The sequence below is a fragment of the Ptychodera flava genome, chromosome 17 (assembly GCF_041260155.1).
Source record: "Ptychodera flava strain L36383 chromosome 17, AS_Pfla_20210202, whole genome shotgun sequence".
NCBI classification, from domain to species: domain Eukaryota; kingdom Metazoa; phylum Hemichordata; class Enteropneusta; family Ptychoderidae; genus Ptychodera; species Ptychodera flava.
The window spans coordinates 39,655,086-39,682,805 of NC_091944.1; the positions used below are offsets into that span (position 1 = coordinate 39,655,086).

Below are 27,720 nucleotides of genomic sequence, written 5' to 3' on the forward strand. Positions count from 1 at the left end.
AATAAAATCACTCCAGGCATCTCTGAGATATCTGCATGAACGGATGGATGGACGCACGGACATGACCAGACCTATAAGTCCCCACGGCCTAACTAACATATTATTGCTAAGTGTCTTTGTACACTATTGTAGGGCTATGTGCTAAAGATTTGTACCATTTTGTCATTAAATCTGTTGCAGTAGATTCTAGACATCACTCTAATTGCAAAAATTCATCAAATATGCCAATTAGCAATTAATTGATGCAATACTGACATAATATGTCATCGACTGATATTAGAACTCTGTGTGAAAAATATCTGCACAAATTTAAGTTTCATCAAATTTGGCACAGTTGTACCAGAAACAGCGCTCTAATCCCAAATTATGCAAATTTGCACTAATTATGCATGTCACACCAATATAAATGGACCTGCATATGTATGTCATAGTGTAGTATCCTTGTACCAAGTTTAAAAAGAATTGGCACAGGTATATCTCAGATATCTGCATTCATGAGCCCCTATGCATGGTCAGCGCATTAATATTAATATCACACTTGAATCCCTGTGGATCATACCTGGGGACCCTGTGGATGGATATCAAAGACAGGAAAGAAAATGGCCATCACACAGCCATTTTTGATCATATCATTACAAAAATTGGCGTGCATGTATATGTGATGAGGATTAATACATGTACCAACTTTCAATGCAATCGTGCCCGGTATTGCTGAAAAATTTACATGAACAAACGCACAGTCGTCAAATATGGAAACAAAATGGCCACCACGCAGCCATTTTAGACCGGATCAAAACAAAAATCAATGTGCATATGTATAACATATAGAGTAATCTATGTACCAAATTTGAATGGAATCCATCCTAGCAGCACTAAGAAATTTGCGTGAAAATACGCACCAACATCAAATACAGGCAAACACCAGATATGAACTGAAAACGCTCACGTGTTTCATTATATACCGGTTATGTGTAAATTTGAACCTTTGCCACATGTTTGCAACTTCATTGAAAGTGTTATGATCAACATAATAAACAATAATCGCCGACGATTAATTCTAAAAGATCATGAAGTAAACAAATATGTAGTTAGCTGAAATAAAAATATTAAAGTTCTTTGACTGCTGTCATTGTATCACCATTTTATATAGCAAGTGTAATTACCGTTGGCCAAGTCCTTCAAGCCATATATGCCGAGCTGTGAAAGCTCATTAGATATGCAAATTATAAATTAGCTGACATGAAAATGTGAAATGACTTTCGATATTGTTTTAATCAGGTATAATCATCAATGATGTACATAGCATGTTTTGCCAACTTTGATCACGTAAATCCCAGTATATATCCCTAATAAGCAAAGTTTATTAAATATGTAAATTAGAAATTGACTTAAGTAAAAATGCTTAATGATTGTCAATAATGTTGTATCATGGTATCTGCAATATATGTAGCAAGTTTTGTAAATTTTGGTTAAGTCAATTCAGATATATATCTCTAATTAGGAAAGTTCATTAAATATGCAAATTAGGAATTGGCTGAAGAGAAAATGCTTAACAACTTTCAATAATATTGTATTATAATGTCATTAAAGTACAGAGCAAGTTTCATCAATTTTGATCTCGTCAATTCAGATAAATATCCCTAATTATGAAATTCATTTAATATGCAAATTCGGAATTGGCTGACGTAAAAATGTCTTTTGATTTTCAATAATGTTATATCACAGTATCTTTGATGTATATAGCAAGTTTCAACAACTACAATCAAGTTAATTCAGATATTATCCCTAATTGGGAAAGTTTATTAAATATGCAAATTCAGAATTGGCTGAAGTAAAAATGCTTAAAGACTTTCAAAAATGTTGTATCATACTAGCTCCAAATACATGTAGCAAGTTTCATCAACGTCGGTCCAGTCAATTCAAATATATATCCCTAATTAGCAAAGTTTATTAAATGTGCAAATTAGGAATTGGCTAAAGTTAAAACGCTTAATGACTTTCAATAATGTTAAATAATAGTATCTTTAATATACATACCAAGTTTGGTCAATTTTGATCGAGTCAAATCAGACATATATCCCTGATAAGGAGAGTTCATTAAATATGCAAATTAGCAACTATCTTTCCTGTAACCCCTCAATGGTTCCCACTGCTGATATATCTCGATGTGATCAATATTTGTAGCAAATCTCATCAAATTGTGTGTAGTCCTTTTTAATGTATATCCGTTTTTTCTAAAATCAATTATGCAAATGAGTAAAAAGTATGCAAGCCAACCCACCAAAAACTAATCAGTTCTTGCCATTTGCTAACTGAATATATGTACCAGATTTGATTCTGATCTGACCAGCCGTTTTTGAGATGTCGGACCAACAGACAGACAGACAGACAGACAGACAGACAGAAAGACAGACAGACAGACAGATGGACAGACAGACAGACAGACAGACAGACAGACATCGCTGCGACATATGCTCACGTGTGTAAACACGTGAGCAAAAAATGGCCGCCAGGCACCCATATTGGATCGGATCGTAAAACAAATCAACATGCATATGTATGGCATAGGTAATCAAACTTGTACTAAGTTTGAACGAAATCGCTCCAGGCGTCTCTGAGATATCTGTGTGAACGGACGGACGCACGGACACATGCACGGATGGATGGGACGCACATGACCAAACCTATGTCCCCCCCGGACGATAAAAAAATCTGTGTTCACGCTGCCCATTCGCCATGTTCGCAAATGTGAATTGAAATCGGCAGTGGCGAAGAAAAATCGATCCTAATTCGCCACAGTGGCGAAAGTGATTTTTGTTGAAAAAATTCCGCAAAATAAGCAAAAACGTGGGGTTTTTTAGTCTTTTGTTGATCTGCGTTTCTCTTTCGGCGATTCGCGAAAAAACTATATCTACTTCCGTATTGTTCTCTCCGACGTACGCAATTGCAATCGAGCCAAGTCTCGCGAGAGATTTGACGTCAATTTGTATAGTGTACAGCATGCACATAAATGACTATCGCAAGAATTGAAAATGCAGGCAGACGCAATCGAGCCCTAGTCTCGCGATAAATTTGACGATATTTTTTCTAGTGTAGCAAGCAAAGCGAACACTCGCGAGAATTGAAACTTTTGCTACAGCAGACATACGCATTTTAATCGTGGTCACAACATTCGGTGTTGAAATTTATTTGCATCGTGGTCTAGATGTTCCGCGTTGCGCATTTTAATCGAGGTCTTATTTTAATGGTGGGCTGATTTGCATCGCGGTCCTCATGGTCCCGTATTGATCATGTTCATTAAAATCGCCATCTCAACGACACGTTCTGTGTTGTTGTCGATTTGCATCACGGTCTCGACGTTTCGAGTTGTTGTTCATTAGAGAGGTAAAAATCTAATTACGTGTACGTCTGAAGGCACACAGTGGCGAACTCATATCCATGCTCAGTTGTGATATTTTTGGTTGATTTTGCAGTATTGTTTTTTCAGAAACATACGAAATTCGTCTTAGTTTTAAGAAACAATTAATTTCTCAACGCAAGGACTATTCAAGCTCGTTGTATCCTCTCACTAAATTTACCGATTTTCTGTAATACAGTCATTTATGTGGTTTACGGAAATCCTTGTGACAGCTTCAGGTAAAAAGTAGAATTAGACGACAACATTTCATTTATGTCAGGAAATCATAGCATGTACATCTTGTGCAGGTGAACTCTACGGAATTTTCTGATATCAAAGATGTTTGCTAATTTACAATGATACTCATACTTAACGAGATTTCCTGTCTAAATTCCCGCAAATCACCAAGAAAATCTAAAAATTACTACACGTAATTAAGATACGTGTAGAAGTCTCATTTGATGATGTTCCGAACATCTGTGCCACATGTACGCGACGTCTTGTATGACGTGACAAAGACGCTACGTGTACTGATGGAACATAATTACGAGTAACCAAACTTCTATTTTAATCGCAGTCCGAACGTTCAGTGTTGCTGTCATGCTGTTGATTTGCATCGCGGTCCCAACCAACCTTTCGTGTTGCAGTTCGTTTTATAATCGTGGTCTCAACGTTGCGTGCTGCTGTCGATTTGCATCGCGGTCCAGAATCAAGCAATTTCAAGTGTTAAAATGAAGACAATTGGATACAAGGTTGATGTGTTGATAGTTTATTCTTGTGCATGCAACCGACACTGGAGATAATAGCATTATAGAAAGCTTTGTTTTTGTAAAAATGTGTGGCTAATAAAATTTGTCTGTGGCTAATAAAAATTTGAAACTATTCGCCACAGTGGCTAACAGCTTTCAAACCCAGCGCTAACACAGAAACTTCTCCTTTTCTGTGGCTGAAGAAGCTACCACCTCAATTGACCAAGGAGGTTTGTGTAGATGCATGTGCCAGATACGAGAGGCAGGAAACGTGATCACCCTTCAGCACTTTCTGTGCAGAATTTTCAGAAGTTTTGTTTATGTTCTCAAACTCATGATCGTTAGCAACTTTTTGTGACAAAAAGGATACAATACTGGTTTTGATTTTGTAGGATTGATTAAAACCAGTCGTGTAGCATGATCATATAAAATGTTTGCTCATTTTGAGCATGATCTATGAACTTTGACATTATATAACATCAAACGCATCATGGGAAATATGTTTACTTCTGGACTGGAAATAAACAGGTTTGAGGTCAAAAGGTTCTACTTCCGACTTCCGCTCTTACGGACAACATTGGACCATGACTGACTCAAAATGTAGGTTAATTTTCTGGCTCATAATGACCATTTTAGATGGCGTACTTTGGCATGCAACAGTTCATGGGTATAGCGATTTGATAGTCGTTAAATTTCGATTGACTTCTATATCTGCTCAGATTTGCATTATTTTGTGATACTGTGTCTGAGATCTTCAACCCTTTCCTTATATTTTACTACGTGTGACGGCTGTGGTGTTGACTTAATCAGTTAATCCGCTGATACGGACAGTGGATTAGCAAGTTGGCAATGTTTTTGGAGCAATTATAGTGGTGTATATACAAGTTGGAGAGGAGATAAGGACTTGTCGGTAATATATAAAGCAGTCAGACGGTGTGGAGTTGAAATCTTTATTTGAAATACCAAAGTCAAAATTAAATTACTCGTAGTGATAAAGAAAGCAGTCAGACGGTTTGGAGTTGAACTCTTTATTTGAAATATCACAGTCAAAACTAATAAAATCAAATAAGGTAAACCGTTGCACAAAAAAAACCCTCCCTCCCCACCCCGGGGACTGTTTTATTTGCCCTATGATACAGCTCCACTGTGTTGTGTAGAGAATAACACAGCAGATCTTACCCTGAGATCTCCCTCAGTACAACCAGTACTTAAGAGATAACAATATAAGTTTTACTACAACCCAAACGGGATTCGAACCCCCACACACTCATGGCAACATCGCCTAGCTGCTAGGCCTCACACAAAACCAGTCGGCTACTGTTTCCAACCCAAAAGAGTTGGTCACAGCAACCGACTTAGATGTTACAATCCTTTGCGCGACCGAGCAACACAGTGTGCATGGAGCAGACGACACACAGACAAAGTACAAACACACATATAGTAATCGGAAAAGCACGAAGCTTTTTTACTGAGCTATCAGACAGACTCGGGGACAAGTAAATATCCACCAGCAGAAACTGTCCACTCAGGTTAAGGAATATAATTTTTACGATAACCAAAAACGGGATTCGAACAAAAAAAAGATTTTTCATTTCTTTGTTACAGACACAACCTCAACAATCAATATGCTACAACTATTATAATCAGTACTGCAAACAAACATTATTTACCTTTTTGGTCAATGTGTAGACATCCATTTCAACTTGAAGAACAAACAAATTAGGTGATGAAATAAGCATTTCCATTAGCTCTATGCTGTGGATAGGAAGAACATTACAAGTTACATACATTACATACATTACAAGTTACATACAAGATATACACAAATGGTTTCAAGGAATCAATGCATTTCTCTGAGGGTATTAAGCACCAAGCTTACATAAAATTGAAAGACAGATAGTGTATTTGTGACCAACTATTAATAAACAACAGTGAACTGTCAATTATCCAAACCTCTTACGGGACAGCAATAGAGCTGATCATGATTTCAGGTTTGTTACTTTAGCTGCATGTGTGCGACATTGGACATTACTGCTTGAATTTCAGACAAGTTTCATTGTTGCATGCATGACTGTCATTGTAGCTTGAAGTCTGAACCATAAATTAGTGTGACTTTTAGTATCTATTTGATATTGTAACACTATCAATCACTCATTTATTTCATAACCATAGGCCACATGCCCATAGAGAAAAAGTGTTACAGAGACTTTAACAAGCGGAGAGAGAGTCCACTCTTCTTTTCATTGCAAAGTAAATGAATGTGGCTAAGTTACTTTAAGTAAGTCACATTACTTGTGCTCATCAGTGAGATAAACCTATCAAATGACGGATTGATACAAAACCAGTTTGGTAACAACTCATTGCGAAGGTCTCTATAGAGTGGACATATAGCGAGAAAATGGAACTCTTCCTCGATACAATAATCACTATTTTTCATACAAATTTACAAAACCTTCAGCAGGTACATTGTCGTGTCGCCCATTCTCAACTTCCAAACATGTGACAAACAAATAAATCTTGATAATGCAGTTCTAAATTTAAAAATGTGAACACTACTCAAACATTTCTCTGGATCAAGCATTGATTTGAAGGCACAATAAGAATGTAACCTGGGAGATGATTGTATACCCTCATGCCGATTCTGTCAAGCACAATCTATTAATCTCTGAGAAAATTGAAATAAAAACAGCCTAGTAGAACCTACACCCTGATTTATCCATATATGTCCAAATCCAAAACGACAAAGTAGGGTTTTAACGTTAAAAGCCCAGTTCCATGATTTTATCCTACGTTCTTCTGCTAATCTTTTCAACATAAGATAACACTTGTACCTACTGAGTCCATCTGTAAAAGTTTTAACCAACAAGTCATTGACAATGACATAGTCCCCACTTGTAATAGGAGTATTAGTCTTGATGGGGCAGGGAAATGTGTTCATTAAGAAGTATCACTGGAGTGTATATGTTGAGATCTATGGGCACATAGGTTTATGTCATTTTTCCCAATTTATAACAAGAGGCATGTCTAAGTTATGGTTCTAAATCGGGAAAAAAGATCAGACCTCTAGCTGTATTGGCCAGCCAAGAAATACATATGTGCATAATAAATGAGGTACAAGATGTGACATCTTAAGGTCTAATATCCTATCAAAATTGAAGCGTATAGAACTTGTGGTTACTGAGTTATGCATATATATGTATAATCAAGGTCAAAGGTCATCAAGGTTACGTGACATTTTGAAAAAAAATTGTATCGCTAATTTATCCCTATATGCCAAAAATCAGACCTCAAGCTCTATTGACTTGCCCAGAATTAGATATGTGCATAATTAATGAGGTAAAGCATGTGTTTTCATAAGGTGTCCAATCCTACTAAATATAAAGGACATAGCACTTGTGGTACTTATTTATTGACATAAACGTATCTGTTAGGTAAAAGTTTATCGAGGTCACATGACATTTTGTCAAAAAATTTCTATCCTATAGTTATCCCTATATATACCAAAAATCGGACATCCAGCTCTATTGGCTTGCTCAGAATTAGATATGTGCATATTTAATGAGGTACAATATGTGGCGTCATAAGGTGTCCCATCATACCAAATATGAAGGGTGTAGCACTTGTGGTTACTGAGTTATGGACAAATATGTATATTTGAGGTCAAAGGTCATTGAGGTCACGTGACATTTTGTCGAAAAAAATTGTATTGCTAAGTTATCCCTATATACCAAAAATCAGACCTCTAGCTCTATTGGCTCACTCAAAATTTGATAAGTGCATAATTAATGAGGTACAATATGTGGCGTCATAAGGTGTCCCATCATACCATATATGAAAGGTTTAGCACTTGTGGTTACTGAGTTAGGGACAAATATGTATATTTGAGGACAAAGGTCATTGAGGTCACATGGCATTTTGTCAAAAAAATTGTATTGCTAAGTTATCCCTATATACCAAAAATCAGACCTTTTAGCTCTATTGGCTTGCTCAAAATTAGATATGTGCATAATTAATAGGGTCAAATATGTGGCATCATAAGGTGTCCCATCACACCATATATGAAAGTTTTAGCACTTGTGGTTACTAAGTTGTGGACAAATATGTATATTTGAGGTCAAAGGTCACCAAGGTCACGTGACATTTTGTCAAAAAAATTGTATTGCTAAGTTATCCCTATATACCAAAAATCAGACCTCTTGCACAAGGTTTGATTGACAGTGGTATTCAAATCCCAATCTGTGTCCCCTGGATCGACTTTCTCACTGGCCACGCACGATTACTCCCTAAAATTGTCCCGAAAACTTATCGGTTTAAAAAATATGGAGTCGTTATGTATTGATCAGGTATTTACCCTGCTGTAGAGCATTCCCATTTCATAAATTTTCATAAAAAACACGCAAAAAACGCAATCTGTTGAGCTCTCAGTTCAAATTACTCGCACGGTGTCTCCTTGCATAATGAGCGTCCTTTCAAGTAATCCAGTATTTATAACCAATGGGCCTCTTTAACTGACAATGCTCACGTGTTTCATTATATATTGCAGTTATGTGTAAATTTTAACCTTTGCCACATGTTTGCAACTTCATTGAAAGTATTATGATCAACATAATGAACAATAATCACCGCCGATTAGGTCATGAAGTATACAAATATGTAATTAGCTGAAAAAAAAATATTAATGTTCTTTGACTGCAGTCATTGTATCACCACTTTATATAGCAAGTGTAATTACCGTTAGCCAAGTCCTTCAAGCCATATATGCCGAGCTGTGAAAGCTCATTAGACATGCAAATTATAAATTAGCTGACATGAAAATGTGAAATGACTTTTGATATTGTTTTAACCTGGTATAATCATCAATGTACATAGCACATTTTGCCAACTTTGATCAAGTAAATCCAAGTATATTAAATATGCAAATTCGGAATTGGCTGAAGTGAAAACGTTCAATGACTTTCAATAATGTTAAATTATAGTATCTTTAATAAACATACCAAGTTTAGTCGATTTAGATTGAGTCAAATCAGACATATATCCCTAATTAGGAAAGCTCATTAAATATGCAAATTAGCAACTATCTTTCATGCCACCCCTTAATGGTTCCCACTGCTGATATATCTTGGTGTGATCAACATTTGTAGCAAATCTCATCAAATTGTGTGGAGTCGTTTTTAATGTATATCCGTTTTTTCTAAAATCAATTATGCAAATGAGCAAAAAGTATGTAAGCCACACCTACCAAAAACTAATCAGTTCTTGCTATTTGCTAACTGAATCTATGTACCAGATTTGATTCTGATCTGATGAGCCGTTTTTGAGATGTCGGACCAACAGACAGACAGACAGACAGACATCGCTTCGACATACACACGTGAGCAAAAAATACAAATTTGTATACTTCAGGACAACTTCCACATATCTAACTATTGTCATCCCTGGACATCTGTGCACCAAATATAAAAGCTGTCTGTCCAGTAGCTTTAAAAAGAAAATATTTTTTATGATTTTTTGACCAAAAATGACAAAAATTGCCCCCAAACAGTAATTTTTGCAATTTTGTTGTAATTTCAACAAATTAGAAGGGTAACACCCTTGCAAATATCCAACCCAAATTTGAACCCAAATGTCACTGGGATGGCGGTTTCAGAGAAGAACAATTTTTACTTAAGATGAGGAAAATAACCAAAAATTCAGCAAAAATACAAAATTCAAGATATCTTCATGATATCCATAAAACTATCTAAGGTCTACCTAAGGTACTAAGGTACTAAGGTACCAAACCAGTGGTTCTAGAGTTATTAATTTTTGACCATTTGCACATTTTTTAAGCTCATTTGCATAATTTGGGCACTGCAAACTTCATTTGAACAAAATCTCATCTGCAGCCCAGGATGCATCCACAGACCAAATACTGCGCTCAAAAGAGCAGCGGTTCGTGAGTTTTTGGAGTTGACGGACATACTGTACGTACGTACATACATACATACTTACATACATACACACATACATACAGACGCCACTGACTTCAGCTTATATGATAATCTCACATTGGTATAACCAAATGTGAGCTAAAAAGCTATGATAACGAGCTAATAATATTCAAAAATATTCTTCTCCAGAACAAATGCACCATTGGAACTGAACTTTGCTCATATCTTCCTTAGGTTGAGGACTTTCCAGTTTGCAAGAGGCGTATGGATTTGTCATGTGGTTTGCTGGCCATATTGGTTTTCATAAAAATTAACAATAGCCATGAAATATATTCAAAATTCTTCTTAGAAGAACAAAAAGACTATTTCTGCTCAAATTGTGGCCTTAGTGTCATAGGTGCAATTTCTGTCAACAAAGATCCCGCCAACACTGCTTAATTAGTTCCAGAGACCAGCTCTGGAACTGTTAGTTTTTGCTCACTTTCCTTCTTTCTTTCTTTCTTTCTTTCTTTCTCTATTTCCGGTATTACTTCATAGAATGTGCTATACGCAAATTTTACCTTCATTACCAAAAATGCATCGCGACACGCTTATAATGTCATCACTAAGCTCGGACGGGTTTCACGGGCATTTCTTGTTTGTTTATTTCTTTGTTTTTTATTTTGCATTGCACAAATATCATATTGCGTTCAGCTATTAATAATTCTAGCTTTCTTTCGCTTTGTTTTTTGTTGCTTTTTGATTTTCATTTTGCTCTAAATACTCGCCGTACGTGGCGCTATACTGTTACATCATACGCCTTCCATATGGTTTAGACTGGTCTTGGCGGACAGGTCGAATTTTTGCTTTGCGATGATTCAAGCATAGCGACCGTGCGTCATCGTTCAAGAGCTTAGATATTGTGACGTTTCGGAGAGCGATCGCATTTTGAAGATGGGTTTTATAACTTTATTAAAAGTTTTGCCAAAGATATTTGTATACATATACGAGGCTTTACAGGGTTCTCCCCAGCCCAAAACAGCGTCGCGGCCCGCGACACTATTGTTCAAGCGCGCAACGCTTTCGATCTCACCCGATGCTATCATTGTTACCCGCGACGCTATGAGGTTCAGCGGCAAAATGTTCACAATGGCACGGACTGGTCAACTCCGTACAATCACACCAAAGGAAGACAGATTATTTGTAGCTTCTTTGTTTTACAATGTCACTAGTTATTACTCCTTTCAATTTGTATGAAAAGTGTCAACAACAGAACAATTTCACACATCCCACCCTTGATGGTACCGCCGGCAATTGTATGTAAAGGACAGAAAAAATTGATATACCACCATAGCCAAAAGACAGTAAAAGTCAGCGACGATTTCCGCTCTTAATTGACGAAATATTTTCAAATCAAACTGACTACACAATGCCTAGATACAGAAGTGGCAATTTGATGAAATTTCTGTTTGACTCACATCTTGAAATAAATAGTAAACTTGGAACGAAGACATGTATGCTGCCGATCAACAGCGTAGCATGGCATAGCATAGCTATCACCGCACCGACATGCGTTGGCTGCACGTAAAAGCAACTCAACTTTCCATGATCACGGTCAGTATCTTGTGAAAACAGCGACATAGCAATGAGAATTGTTTTTGTCAGTGGTAAAAACTCTTAACAGATGAACCGTTTATTGCTTTTAATCAAATGGAAATGCATGTGAACAGAATGAAAACCCAGATTGCGTGCGTGAATGACGATGGCGGATATGACATCAGAGTGAGACACTTCTATTTTGGTACCGGGGATGAGCAGGGTCAGAGAACCCTGATAAACGTACTGAAAAAACGTAGTATTTTCCTGTCAATGCTGTCACGGGAACTTCGACATCTCATTGTTTTACATCTTTTAATAGTTTCTTTGACCTGAGCAGTTTTACCAACTGTAACGGTATATTTGTTGATTGTCCAGAGATGAGTGGGTAGCCATGAGGCCTCGGTTTTCAAGTTCAACTCTAACGGCCTAGGTCCGATGTCTCCCCTTGTCTGATATACATTTCCGTGCGTTGTCAGCCCCGTATGTATCTGTTGCGTTTTTACCGTACATGTAGGCATTTGTGATCTGTGTAATGTAATTCCCTGGACTGCCTTGCTTTTAGTTGTATTCTGTTGTTACCGCTATCAGCCCTCACTATAGGTACAAGCTTGCATATTAAATTCCCAAGCACTCTTTCATTCTGCACCAATCTTTGTCACACATTCTGTTTTTTTCCGCTGCTATGATCTCTGGAACTTCGCTTTTGCTTGCAAATGCTTTCTAGTTTGATTTTGTTTTCATTAAAGGAATTTTCACACCTGTTCATGACTGGTAATGGGTCATTAGTTTGTTTATTTTCATGTTCTGACATTAAAGGGAAGTTATATTCACACTGCTTGAAAAGATTTAAAAGACCAACATAAGAGTAGAAATGAGACCCTGATATGAATGACCAATTGTCCAGATGTAACACTTTGACCAAAACTCATATCCCCAAAGTGTCAGAAAACATAATCTTTTGTCACTTCAACTTTCCTTCGAGATATATGACTGTTGTAATACCTATACTTTCATTTGAAAGTATAGAGCTTATCTGATTTCAGATCTTGATCAAGATAACAATCATTCTGGATGATGAAATAATGGAACACTGAAATTTTCAAGGGACACTGAGCTTGTTTATTAACGGAACAAATCAGATAATTGATGCTTTACTCCATGGTAGTTGATCAGTAATTACATTGTTTCGAAGTTTATAGTCTAAACTTTCTTTTTAGCCTGTAAGAGTAATATATCAAAGAAATTATATTCCTTGTACAACAAGTCATTGACAATGACATAGTCCCCACTTTTAATAGGAGTATTAGTCTTGATGGGGAAGGGAAATGTGGTCATTAAGAAGCACCGGTATCACTGGAGTGTATATGTTGAAATCTATGGGCACATACAGTACAGTCCACGCAGAACCTGTCATTGTGCTGGCATTTTACGAGCACAATGCCAGCACTCTTAGCGCATTATGCCAGCACAATTAGGTGTGAAGTGCCAGCATTTTACGAGCACTGTGCGAGCACTTTACGAGCACTGTGCCCGCACTGAACAAAATGTGCCCGCACAATGCGGGTATTGAACTCAAAAAATGTGCGCGCAGAGGTAGTTGTCGGTGACAACATTGCTACACTTGCCTAACTGAAATAGCGGCGGCTGGGAGTAACTGAATAATCTTGAGTCCTAAACCAGCTCCAAACTCTCTTTGTTTGCCTAAGGCAAATCTAAAATCTTAGTCGTAAACAGGTCACAATAAGATAATATCACATGCGTACAGTATGCGTAGAGCTCCGAAGAAATCTACCTCAAACCACGGTCCCTCCTAGCTCAAACTCTGCTGGACCTCGACACTAGACCTCTCACGGATCGTAGTCTAAGGTTGGAACACGGACGTGTAGACCGTGGGTGGACGTGCTTTATAGATGTGAAATATGGCAACAAGTGAACATTATTGTGGGCATTTACAATAAATAAAGTTCATGACACAGTATTAGTAATATCACAGGCACAGACCACATTGTTATGCAATATGCCAGGGGAATTTTCTGAATGAATTCGTCCGTCATTTGCCGTAGAGTAGACATCGTACATGAGCTAAAGCATGATGGCGAAACCTGATACATAGAAGCACCAGATTGTAAACAATTTTATATTAGGGAGGGTGAAGAATAACAAGTTTTGAATTGTTGCCCGGCCAATTTGTTGTATTTGAAACAACGCATCCTTTTTACACAGGTAAGGAAACTAGAGCGACCAGGAAATAACCACAAGCATCGAAATAAAATTTGTTTTTGAAATCAACAGCTTGTATTTTTTGTCCTGAACTTTTTACGATTACACGAACGACTTTGCTCTGGATCCGACTGTCTATAGTAGACACAGCAGTTAGCAATATCGAGTCACTATCATACTGAAGTAAAGTCAGCGGTGATATCGTAGGAAAATGCAAGTGTTTTTCATTGGCTTACTGATTTTTCGTGCTAATTCTGCCGTGTTTGTCGCAAAAAAAATCAGACTGAACTTTCGAAGGTAGCCGAATCGGCGAACCATTTTGCTGAGATGCCAAGTCCGAGTTTTGTTTTGGAGTTTTGTGGAGGGACCGTGGTCCATGGATGTACAAAAATACATCCGCGGTCTGTCCGGTGCGTGTCCGTTTTCAAAAATATCTGAGCCATCACGCATACACTGTGTTTAAAGAGGGTCAGTAGTACACTCTACGACTAAACCGGACACTGAGATGCCAGAATGTGAAACGAGAAAACCCAGTTCCAAAATGACCTATAGGTCGCGAAAGTATCCAGACTGCAAACTGCATGATGCCCTGTCCGATCGGGCATTTCCAAGCAAATATGGCTACCGCTAAGCCCGAATCTGCCTCTGTAGTCATCGTGTAAAATACAATTCTAGGTTTCGGTGAATTAAAGCAGGCGGCATTATCCGACCGGGAAATATAACGACAGAAGTTCTGAACATTTATACAGGTCCTGCATTGTACTACGATGTACCGTCCCTCTACAATTTGTAGAAAGTTAAAAGCATAACATTTTTTTGGAAAGTTATATCGATGCGATAGGGCCTACATACTAAAGAACTAAATCTGAGACTCTTTCTGTTAGTTTTGGGCTGCTGGTCTTCACAGCAACTTGCGTCTATCTGCTTTAGAAAACGTTAGGCCTAAACATTTTCGGGGTAGACTCGAGTCGATAGTGAACGTCCTTGGACCAGAACTGCGACCTTTGTTTCATGACGAGTCAAACTATGGAAGACCGGTCACGACATGCGACATGCGAGTTTTTAAAACTGCGATCTGCGGTTAGGGTTAGGTTTTCTCGTATGGTGTCTACTTCATCCTCAACCCGGCCGGGGAAGATTGATCGTGAATGCGTGGAAGTAAAAATATAAATGGATGGGAGAGAACAGAGACAGCAGGCGGGAAAGCGGCAGGACTGCAGAGCAGCGTTTTCGGAGCCGGGCGGTGTAGCAATGTCGGGCGGAATTGAAATAAAAGTAGGGAAAATGAGTCGGCAATAATGTCGGGAAAAAAACAGGCAAGACGGCGAAGGGAACGGAGGGAAATAAATGCTTGAGAGGTGGAGAAAGTGGAAGAATATGGGTGGCATAGAGACGGCAGGGCAGGCCGGTGCGGGCGGTGTAGCAATGTCGGGCGGAATTGAAATAAGAGTAAGGAAAATGGGTCGGCAATAATGTGGGGAAAACCAGGCACGGCGGCGAAGGGAACGGAGGAAAATAAATGCTTGAGAGGTGGAGAAAGTGGAAGAATATGGGTGGTATAGAGACAGCAGGGCAGGCCAGTGCAGGCGGTGTAGCAATGTCGGGCGGAATTGAAAAAAAGGAGGGAAAATGAGTCGGCAATAATGTCGGGAAAAAATCAGGCAAGGCGGCTAAGGGAAAGGAGGGAAGTAAATGTTTGAGAGGTGAAGAAAGTGGAAGAATATGGGTGGCATAGAGACGGCAGGGCAGGCCGGTGCGGGTGGTGTAGCGGGTCCGTGAATTTTGTTACTTATTCCTTTTTCCTTATTCCTTATTCGAACGTGAAGTTTGTTCCTTATTCCTTTTTCCTTATTCCTTATTCGAACGTGAAGTTTGTTCCTTATTCCTTTTTCCTTATTCCTTATTCGAACGTGAAGTTTGTTCCTTATTCCTTTTTCCTTATTCCTTATTCGGACGTGAAGTTTGTTCCTTATTCCTTTTTCCTTATTCCTTATTCGTTACTTATTCCTTTTTCCTTATTCCTTATTCGTTACTGATTCCTTTTTCCTTATTCCTTATTCGTTACTTATTCCTTTTTCCTTATTCCTTATTCGTTACTTATTCCTTTTTCCTTATTCCTTATTCGAAGTTTGTTACTTATTCCTTTTTCCTTATTCCTTATTCGAACGTGAATTTTGTTCCTTATTCCTTTTTCCTTATTCGTTACTTATTCCTTTTTCCTTATTCCTTATTCGTTACTTATTCCTTTTTCCTTATTCCTTATTCGTTACTTATTCCTTTTTCCTTATTCCTTATTCGTTACTTATTCCTTTTTCCTTATTCCTTATTCGAACGTGAAGTTTGTTACTTATTCCTTTTTCCTTATTCCTTATTCAAAATGTGAAGTATGTTAGTAATTAGTCCCAACGGACACCGTGCGTGCGTGCGTGTGTCCGTCCGTCTGTCAATGCGTGCGTCCATCCGTCTGTCTGTCCGTTCACGCAGATATCTGAGAGATGTCAAAAGCGATTTCATTCAAGTCTGTTACTTATTCCTTTTTCCTTATTCCTTATTCGAACGTGAAGTTTGTTCCTTATTCCTTTTTCCTTATTCCTTATTCGTTACTTATTCCTTTTTCCTTATTCCTTATTTGTTACTTATTCCTTTTTCCTTATTCCTTATTCGTTACTTATTCCTTTTTCCTTATTCCTTATTCGTTACTTATTCCTTTTTCCTTATTCCTTATTCGTTTTTTTTATTCCTTTTTCCTTATTCCTTATTCGAAGTTTGTTACTTATTCCTTTTTCCTTACTCCTTATTCGAACGTGAATTTTGTTCCTTATTCCTTTTTCGTTACTTATTCCTTTTTCCTTATTCCTTATTCGTTACTTATTCCTTTTTCCTTATTCCTTATTCGTTACTTATTCCTTTTTCCTTATTCCTTATTCGTTACTTATTCCTTTTTCCTTATTCCTTATTCGTTTTTTTTATTCCTTTTTCCTTATTCCTTATTCGAAGTTTGTTACTTATTCCTTTTTCCTTACTCCTTATTCGAACGTGAATTTTGTTCCTTATTCCTTTTTCGTTACTTATTCCTTTTTCCTTATTCCTTATTCGTTACTTATTCCTTTTTCCTTATTCCTTATTCGTTACTTATTCCTTTTTCCTTATTCCTTATTCGTTACTTATTCCCTTTTCCTTATTCCTTATTCGTTACTTATTCCTTTTTCCTTATTCCTTATTCGAAGTTTGCTACTTATTCCTTTTTCCTTATTCCTTATTCGAACGTGAATTTTGTTCCTTATTCCTTTTTTCCTTATTCGTTACTTATTCCTTTTTCCTTATTCCTTATTCGAACGTGAAGTTTGTTACTTATTCCTTTTTCCTTATTCCTTATTCAAAATGTGAAGTATGTTAGTTATTAGTCCCAACGGACACCGTGCGTGCGTGCGTGTGTCCGTCCGTCTGTCAATGCGTGCGTCCATCCGTCTGTCTGTCCGTTCACGCAGATATCTGAGAGATGTCAAAAGCGATTTCATTCAAGTCTGTTACTTATTCCTTTTTGCTTATTCCTTATTCGAACGTGAAGTTTGTTCCTTATTCCTTTTTCCTTATTCCTTATTCGTTACTTATTCCTTTTTCCTTATTCCTTATTTGTTACTTATTCCTTTTTCCTTATTCGTTACTTATTCCTTTTTCCTCATTCCTTATTCGTTACTTATTCCTTTTTCCTTATTCCTTATTCGTTACTTATTCCTTTTTCCTTATTCCTTATTCGTTACTTATTCCTTTTTCCTTATTCCTTATTCGAAGTTTGTTACTTATTCCTTTTTCCTTATTCCTTATTCGAACGTGAATTTTGTTCCTTATTCCTTTTTCCTTATTCGTTACTTATTCCTTTTTCCTTATTCCTTATTCGTTACTTATTCCTTTTTCCTTATTCCTTATTCGTTACTTATTCCCTTTTCCTTATTCCTTATTCGTTACTTATTCCTTTTTCCTTATTCCTTATTCGAAGTTTGTTACTTATTCCTTTTTCCTTATTCCTTATTCAAAATGTGAAGTATGTTAGTTATTAGTCCCAACGGACATGAACAATAATGGCGTCGAAAGGAATTTTACTCCCAAAGGAACTACATGGTTTGACGGATGGATTTTGGAGAAAGTTTTAGGCTGCACTCGCTTCAGCCTAGATGAACTTCGTTATTAACTTGGCTGAATGACCACCCAGTGCGACTCATATGCGCATGCGCTTGCATGCGTTCTGGCGATGATGAGCGAAGGTCCACAACGGCGTGTGCATTGAAACCGATGCCGCTACTTTGAACTGTCGGCGACTGATTCTATGGTATGGGCATTTTTAACGTGATATCACAGAGAGCGGCAAAGTCACGAGCGGTTTTCAATACTTATGAACTGATCGACATGGATGAAACGACAGCACCTACGATTGTGATCGGTACCGGACAAAAATAGAAAAACGCGCCAGATATCTCGCAAAATTTATACATCAACACTTTTGGCACAGATGTAATGCGTTCTGGCGATGATGAGCGAAGGTCCACAACGGCGTGTGCATTGAAACCGATGCCGCTACTTTGAACTGTCGGCGACTGATGACCGAATACCTACCTGCTTGCATGCACTTCGCGAACGTCACAATCTTCAGATTTTGAATAAGTGAAAAACTTCAGATTTCGAGTAAGGAATAAGTCACACACTTCAGATTTTGAATAAGGAATAAGTCACACACTTCAGATTTCGAATAAGGAATAAGTCTGTTCAGAGCTCTGTTCAGAGATTAATTAGGCGCATTACAAATGTATTTTATTATTATTATTATTATTATTATTTTTATTATTATTATTTAGGAATAAGTAATAAGAAAGCTTTCAATAAGGAATAAGTAATAAGGAATAAGTAACAAACTGCGCGTTCGAATAAGGAATAAGGAAAACGTTCGAATAAGGACAAAGGAATAAGTAACAGACTTCGAATAAGGAATAAGGAAAAACTTCGAATAAGGAAAAAGGAAAAGGGAATGAGTAACAAACTTCAAATAAGTAATAGGGAATAAGTCACACACTTCAGATTTCGAATAGGGAATAAGTAAAAAACCTCAGATTTCGAATAAGGAATAAGGAAAAAGGAATAAGTAACAAACTTCAGATTTCGAAAAAGGAATAAGGAAAAAGGAATAAGTAACAGACTTCGAATAAGGAATAAGGAAAAACTTCGAATAAGGAAAAAGGAATAAGGAATAAGTCACACACTTCAGATTTCGAATAGGGAATAAGTAAAAAAGTTCAGATTTCGAATAAGAAATAAGTCAAAAAGGTCGGGCTGTGAATAAGGAATGTCAAACACTTCAGATTTCGAATAAGGAATAAGTAAAACACTTCAGATATCGATAGCTTTGAATAAGGAATAAGTAATAAGGAATAACTAAAAAACTTCACATTTGAATAAGGAATAAGGAAAAAGGAATACGTAACAAACTTCACGTTCGAATAAGGAATAAGGAAAAGGAATAAGTAACAAACTTCGAATAAGGAATATACGTGTGTTACGGTGTGGTAACAGAATTGAAGGAACGAAATACAAACCAACAATCAAACCTAATCCGTGGCACATTGCGTCCACGTCACTTTCGTTTTCAAGTCATGAAGTCAATTGATAAAATTCGCAGCTTTTAACTTCATTCTTATTTGAGTTTTCGATAACTGATACCAAAAAGATCACATTTTTCGTTTTATATTGTTAGCAGTATAATGATTTTTAACAAAAATGGGACCTCATGATTCTGCTAGTGACTGCAAAATGCGTCCAATGGTCTTCTTTGTCACTATGCAATAAATCATACATAGATATAATGAAAAACATCCGTTTTTCTTTTTCCGTTTTCATGTCTCCATGCACTGATGTTCGACGTTAAAACACTATATATCCCTTTTTCATTTTTCGTTTTCACGTTTTTGTCAACTGATGTCCAACATTACAAAACTATATACTACATTTAGCGTTGGTTTTATGTTTTATCTTTTTACGATTTTCTTTCCTTTATGGCATGTCAAACTTGTTGTCCACGTTGCCTTTTAGGGGAGGACCATTTGATATGGGGGGAGGGTGAAGATTCGAGAGGGGCCATATTTTCCCCCTGCCAGTCTCACTGGATATTATTTGTTTTCCTTACATTATTCTGGCATTTTATTTTTGGCATTCCTTCTTTCAAGGAATATTTTGTTTTATTTGCGGCCTTGCAGCAGAACACATGTATCTTACATTCGATCAGAAGTGGGCCTGGAAAAATGTACATATGTAAAAACTTTACATAAAAACAGGATTTAAAATTCAGTTGTAATGTTGTGACCATGGCATAACTTGAAAAATTTATTGAGCCCCAAAAATTCAAAAGTTCTGCACCAAAGGGAATCTGATTTGTTTTTCTTCCATTAGTTTACCATTTGAGTAGTGGAATGAGAATAGTGCCGCCTGGCAAATTTGCATTATGATAGAAACAATAGTTTAAAGTTTAGATCTTAACAAAGCATCGTTTTGTGAATATTTTTCAAGTTATAGCTAACTATTAAAGCGGATACATATGAAAGATTAGTGATTATAGGATAAAACCAGATTTTAATTACACCTAAAGACTTTTTGAGGATTTAGGAAATCTAGGGGTTCATGCCTGTATAACAATGAAATGTTGAAACACCTAGTATTCATTGTGTAAATACAGCCTGTACACGTCAAACTGCCTTGCTTTTGTTGTCAATTATAAAGTCTGGACGAAACTTCAGTTGTAAACAATAATAATACACTTTACACGTATGCATGCTGTGTTGAGTAGTTCATTACTTGGCATTTTAATCTGCTGTTAGTAGGGAGTTGTACACATGGTAGTTGATGTTACTAACCACAGTAAAACAGTAAACAATTCATCAAATGTGAAGCGGAAACAAGGACCCAACTACTCCAAAAAATCATTTGATTTTAAATGTCCGTCACTTTACTTGTCAAAGCTATCTGTTTGTTTACTTCACAATCATGCAAAGGCCCAACATTATTTATTAGTCACCAAATATTTAGCAAACAATATGCATGCATCTATGAGAGCGCACAATTCTGAATAAATGAACATATCGAAAGGCCAAGTTGTTTATACTACATATACAGTCCCTTTTCATATTGTGTAGATCTGTTTGGAGCACTGAAAATTGAACTCAAGTTCACCTGTGCATAAGAAATTTACTAGTCTGGCGTTGGCGGCGCTCTACCAGATGTAGACAACACGAATGTCGGGCCGGGGGGGGGGGGGGTGCCGGTGCTCGAATGACGGCATTATTCAAGACGTTCGCGGCTTTTATTCCATAAACAAACGCATTGATACTATTTTAAGCAGTAATTCTAATTAACAAAGAAAAAAGATACTGAAGAAAATAATTTGTTCATGCCCGCAACCCGCAAATTAGCGCATCCGGACGCATCTTGCTGCATGCAAACACTTCTTGTGCCATAATTAAATATTGTGAGTTCAGGATGAAAGGGTCAGTAGCAGCCACTTTTGATATTTTTTTCAATAGCTTTTACTACTCCAAAAGCATGTTAAAACACTCAGCTTCTAGCTTGTCAACAGAAACTTTATATTTTGTATTGATGTTGATGTCAGGCGAATTTAAGTCTGGACTGAAAATGCAAGCGTCATCAAACAAGTTTTACACACATACAGAATGTGTTGAAGAGTTTTAATACCGACTGTGTCAGACAGCACGAAACTAGTCTGTACACACAACAAAATACCGCCAAAATATCAAAGTTACAACTACTTTTCATTTCAGCAAAAAAAAAAAAAAAAACGAAAATAAAAAAAAAGTCGCGTCACCGCACCATTTTTTTTGAAGACACTTAGGATGGGAAACAAACTATTTTTTTGGCCTTAGTTTGCCATCTTTTTTGTTTCTCAAGCCATCCTTGGCAGGAAAATTTTTCACTTTATATGCTGAAATATTTTTCCCAAAATCTTCCAGCCCACCCCCAGAATATCAAATGGTCGGCCCCTTACATCACAAAGCATTCATGATTGACATCGACATCGGGTGCTCGAGAATTTTCCCATGGCACATGCAAATAAAATCTAAAATATGAGTCTTGAGTCTTCAGAGTCGCGGAACAAAATGTATCAAATAATCACACATTTTCTACCATAGCTTGATTAAACAGAGAAGCGTCCCAAGGCCTGTTAAACATTTTTTTTCACTTATAATTTCCCCACTAATGCAAATGCGCAGGTTTACGAGAATGGTTCTTTCACAATGTCTTATTTTCGTTGTGTACCAGTATTTTTACTGCCTTTAAGTATGTTTAATAATGCATCTTTGTATATGTCCAGCTGTGTTAGAATTTTGTGGGTGATAATTGGGCCATAAAATTGACACAATTTGTTCCGCACCCTTTTACGGAAGAGACTTTCTTAATATTCTCGATTTAATTTTGTATAGCTCATGAGAACACTCCCGAGCGCAACCGATTTCCAAGCCCGTGCTTTTGTTATGTAAATTGACTCTTTAGATTGTTGCAAAAATTTATTCTATGTTCGCCGATGGGAAAACATATACACTGGGAATTGGATCCGGAACACGTACTTAAACATGTGCGAATGACAGGAAAGGGTAAGAGAACGCATACGCATGCAAATGAGCTATTGTTACGTTAGTGTCGGCCAATGAGTGACTGTTACTGGTGAAATTGAATATGCAGATAAGGGTCTACCAGGACTACTTTCGTCCAATCCACACTAGAGTCTGCCGCGGCTGAAGACGTATCGTCATGGATGGGGTAAGATACATCCTCAAATACGGTGGTGACCAAAAATCTTTCCCTAAGGAAGGCCTCACGGCAACAAATGTTGCCAGGGTGTATAGGCTGAAAAGGGAAAGTGTCTATCTTGAAGACGCAGCCAATGTGCTGCTGTACTTCCCCGACGAAAACGGCAAGTTTTCTGAACTACAACCGGGCGTGATATATAATGTCTACGGCGACGGGCTCGAGAGTTCAAACATGCAGCCTGGAGTGTCGTATCAATTTCAAAACGGTAAGCGACGTAGTGTAAAATTTGACATATTGTGCATTTTCAAGAAATAAAATCGGCTATTTTCATTTTCAAAATGGCACAGGATTATGAAATTTTAGGCTTAGGCTTATGGACAAAAAAACCCATAGTATATTTCCTGTAAAATTTAAAGCCTTCGAAAAATAGGGTAGGTTGGTTCCGGGTCGGCGATTTTTTAAATTTTATTTTTTGTTTGCGAAACCCCGAATAGGAAAAAAACTCTTGAATTTTGTACAGTTTGCCCCCAAAATATTTAACAATGGAGAGTATAGGGTCGGCGGCTTACTGGAAACACATGTACAAATTTTATTTGTTTAATTCAAACTTTTTTTGCCAGAGACTTGGTGTCGCATTCTTGATTATGTGTGTACGTTTCTTTTGATCGAAAAAATATCACGTTTTACTAGGCTTACTTTTCAATTTTTGCTTGTCATTTCTTAATCGCTGAAGACGTACGTACAGACAACGAGTAATTTAACGCATAAAAATCTCGACTCCATACTAGCAATTTTCTTCTACCTCCATGGTTGACCGCAGCTTCCGTACGTGAATGAATGTGAGCGCGATCGCGATACGTAAAGTTGTTCACTTGACTGTATAGGCCGATGTACGAATATTGATAACGTGTTGCGTATATACGCAACTGATTCCGATCGGTACCGAACACTATAGGACCACAAATCAAAATGGCGTCACACTCACAGCCAAGTTGTAGCTGTCAGATGCGTTAAAAACACTCAAAAACGTTCGGCTTTTAAGTAAATATAGGACTTTGTCCGATAGGTAGCTAAGCGAAAGGGTACAGAACGTAGGAATTTCATTTGATACGCATGCATTGTCAAATTTCCTACGTGAAGCTGGCTTTAAAATTATCTTACCCCTTCACTGCCAAACACCCCCCCCCCCCCCCCCCCCCCCCCCCCCCGCCGCCCCCACCGCCTGTCCAGGTCACATTGATTTCTATTGTTTTGATAAAGCAGCGTTTATGTTTATCCAACAGGACCAAGTTTCTTTGGGAACACAGTCCGGGATGGTTTTAGTCAACATGCAACTTGCCAGCCGCAGTCGTCAATGACGTCACCTCATCCTGCTCGTACGTCGTCACCTAATCCATGGTCCAAACCAAGGCAATAAATGTACCACCACCAGGCGTCAGCTTCAAGGTACAAAAGAAAAACCCGATCTATAGGAAATCTATCATGGTAGTTGACTCAAGGAGGCACAAAAGTACTCACAGAGAACTCGGGAAATTTATCCGCTGGTGTTGACACTAACGGATAACGACTGCACAGTGGAAGGCGTACAGAACAAGATCTATGAGGAGACAGGGATAGAAATGAAGTTGTTGGATACCAACAATTTTCCCATTTACAATGGACCATCTACTGCAGGTAAGTCAACATTGCAGGGTACAGCTTTAAGAATCGTTGGTAGAAAACAGCCTCTTTCAAACTACAAGGTATCTGACTAATAATTTGATAGGAGCACCTATCAACCATATGCCAATTGGAAAGCTTAAATATTTAGCTACACAACTGTCTATGACATATCCATTGTTTACACGAGGAATCAAGGATCACTTGACAGGAAATTCAAATACCCTTTCAAAAATTGGCCTAGATTCCTGTGATATTTCCGGTCGAATTTTAGACTTATTCTAAATCGCTGAAAAAAAAACATTCTGTCATAACAATTGACTAAGGCCCTGCAAAAGAGCATGTTTTTCAAGCAAAATACAACTTCTTTCAACCACATAAATTTCAGTCAGATACCTTAGAGTGTTGATGTGGAAGCAGGGAAAAATATGTTTTTGAAAGGGTTTTTGAACTTTGTCACATACTCCTTGTGTAAATAATGACACAAAATGGGTCCAGGTGGGTTGCCAAATATTAGCTTCAAACTATATATAGTTTGTATGGATTCTTGGCAGCATTTGTCAGATAATCTTTTTTTTCAAAGTAGCTGTATAATTGCCCATCAGCGCCCTCAACCACACTGTCACAATTATCACACAGCACACCGAATACGTGTGCCCATCTCAGCCACATATAGACCAATCAGTCTTTGTTGCCAGTCACAAGATAAAAATCAATGATGGTGCTGATTTGCACATGTAAGGATTTCTGTGTGTGAGCTTGTATGTGGGGGAGGGAGGGGGCAATGTCAAATGGTCTTAAATTATTGTGTTAGTTTAGCCTGTTGAACAGGTTTTATTCTCTCCCCTCAGTTAAAGGGAAAGGTCACTAAGGCTGATTTTGTCATGTGCGTCTCCTTTCGGTTTGGTTCGTACAGGAAAGTGGATAATGTATACAAGTAGAAGTTAGCATGTTTGTCAAAACAATTGTCTCTCTGCAGATTGACTTGTAAATATAGGTCTGCTCTTTGTTTTGGTTTGTTTTAGATCCTATGTTTTGGAAAACGCCTAGAAAGATAAAGGCAATAGAGGCATCACAATTTGAGGAGTTAAGATCCGGCGTAAAACGGAAAAGGACCTCAAGTAGATATAATGATGAAGATGAATGCTCTAGTGTAAGTATTTTACCCATGTTTGCCACTTAAAACCTTGACCGCTTTCAAAATTGATCCTTGATAGGGAACTGCCCCTTTCATTGTTTATGCTACTTTTTATGCTAGTGAGACAGGGATTCTCAGAAAGTAGATTAGTTCGCTCATGGTAGATACAGAGATGTGGTTTCGAAATATGACTTGTCTGTTTCTCAAATGATCATAGAGTGACAGTATTCATGGCCTTGACTTACAACAGTATTAAATTTGGTGGTTTAGCCAAATTACACTTAATATGTCAATTTTGGCCAATCTTGATGGGTGTAGCATGCCAGCAGGGTACGCTTTTCCATTGCAGACACCTGGTACCACCACTGAAACTGGTTCAAGATGGTCCTATTTTACATTGTGTAATTGTCATTTTCTATTTGTTCTTGGACCTGGTGATTCATTACACCTTGTATGATAGCAATTATCGGACCTGTTTTGATGTCATATTTTACATAAGGATTTTAGCAAATGCAATATTCACTAGATTGCTGCAACAATCACTACACAGTAATGTTGATAATGTGAGACTGCAAGGTTTTTGTACATTTGTTGATCCCAAGATTCCAATAAAAGCCCAAGATGAATTTTTATTTGCCAGCCAAGAAAAGTTGTACACCTAATGAAACTGATCTTATTCTTTACAGGATACCTTAGCACAGATCAGGAATAGCCTTCAATGTATCGTGTGCTTGATGGAGGTAACTTTCCCAGTTTACATATGCCATGGATGTAATATGATTACCGGTTGTTATGTATGTGTAATACGATGCACCAGCTGCCCTCACTGTCGCCATGACATCAATGAAGCAATGGGCCCAGTACGAGGCATGGACAGCCTAGCAGATGCTCTACAGTTTAAACGTTCGTCTGATAGAGACATTGCCGAGTCCGCGTCAAAGCGATCAAACAATGAGGAAGGAAACTCTTCACCTGAGTTAGGGCTGCCAAATACACCAGAACAGGCAACTGATGAGGATGTAATAATTAGTGACTAGTGTGCCAGAGAGACTTTTTCGTACAGGGGTCTGCTGCCGGAGTTCAAACATTGACTGATGTTTAAGGTCCAAAAGTAACCTGTTTTTTTTTGTGTGTGTGTTTTTTTGTTTTGTTTTTGTTTTTGTTTTTTTTTGAGGGGGGTCATTGTACGTTTTTCTGCTGTTTCTACTGTTTTTCTGAAACATTTTGGCATTTCAAGTGTATTTGAGCCGTGTTCTGGCTTTCTTCAGATGGAACATTGACCCATGGTTACTATGGTTAGGGATATTTTCAAGAAAAATAGACCCATCTTGGCAACATATATCTGTATTCCTTTCTATGGGGGCGTACACCCCTTGGGAGTGGGGAGAGACATAGTTTGCCAGCTTGTAGCATGTAGACCATGATTTTAGTAAACAATAAAAGTTTCTAATAAACGAACAATTTTGTGTTTACTTTTAACCAAATGAATACCAAATGGTCAGCCCCTTGTTGTTGATCAATGAATTTTGGTCTGCACTTTAATCAGAAATTGCAGCTGATACACCACACTAAGGGGGGGGGGACAATTTGATATGGGGGGGGATCTCGAAGATTGATGAGGAAGCGGATTTTTTAACCCTGATCAACAGGTCTTAATTTTCCCACTCCCTTCAGGCCTTTTATTGTCAGGCCTTCTCTGGCCGATTTTTTTCATGGACATTTGCTGGGATTTTTTTTTTTCAAAAATCTAACAGAATCCCCCCAGGATATCAAATGGTCCACCCCTAAACCTAAATTTCATGATGTACCGTTAAAACCCTATTAATTCAACCCTCTTTTAATTCATCAACCCGTTTTCTGGAAAACATTTAATTTCCGCTTTCATTTTAACCATATGAAGAACTGAACACTGCTTTTGTCTCCTAATTTGACCACTTTGTCATCTTTGTACCTAGATACATTTTGTATCTTACCCAATTATAACTTTCAACTCTGATAGATACAAATAAAGTAGAACACAAAAAAATTTGAATCTCAAAAGTGAATAAACAGACACCAGTATCTTGTCAGTCACTGCAAGATTTGCATTTTTACAATTTAAAAATACTATATTTGACTGTCAGCAAAATTGAATTTAAATAATTGAACTACTAGTATTTCAATATTTCAATTTTTTTTCTGGTTGAATTATGAAGGTTTTTACTGTACTTGGAGTGTTATTGGAAACTATTTGGGTTACCTTAA

The 27,720-nt window shown here is 37.6% G+C and overlaps 2 protein-coding genes across 5 annotated transcripts in view; one reads left to right on the plus strand and one right to left on the minus strand.

The window, feature by feature from the left end:
* The window catches only part of LOC139116311 (germ cell-less protein-like 1), a 353,529-nt gene that overhangs the window by 182,146 nt on the left and 143,663 nt on the right, over positions 1-27,720 (minus strand). For all 4 annotated transcript variants that reach the window (XR_011548279.1, XM_070678942.1, XM_070678946.1 and 1 more), the window contains exon 8: positions 5,817-5,901. Coding sequence is in view for 3 of the 4 variants with exons in the window: in XM_070678942.1 (XP_070535043.1) it covers positions 5,817-5,901 (85 nt within the window). In the remaining variant the exon portion in view is untranslated. The remainder of the gene's footprint in view (positions 1-5,816; positions 5,902-27,720) is intronic.
* Positions 4,709-26,549, plus strand: LOC139116313 (uncharacterized). Its single transcript, XM_070678948.1, has 4 exons — positions 4,709-4,746; positions 23,963-24,353; positions 25,364-25,491; positions 26,163-26,549. Exons 2-4 carry the CDS (start codon positions 24,299-24,301, stop codon positions 26,511-26,513), a joined length of 534 nt encoding a protein of 177 aa, XP_070535049.1. The 5' UTR covers positions 4,709-4,746; positions 23,963-24,298; the 3' UTR covers positions 26,514-26,549.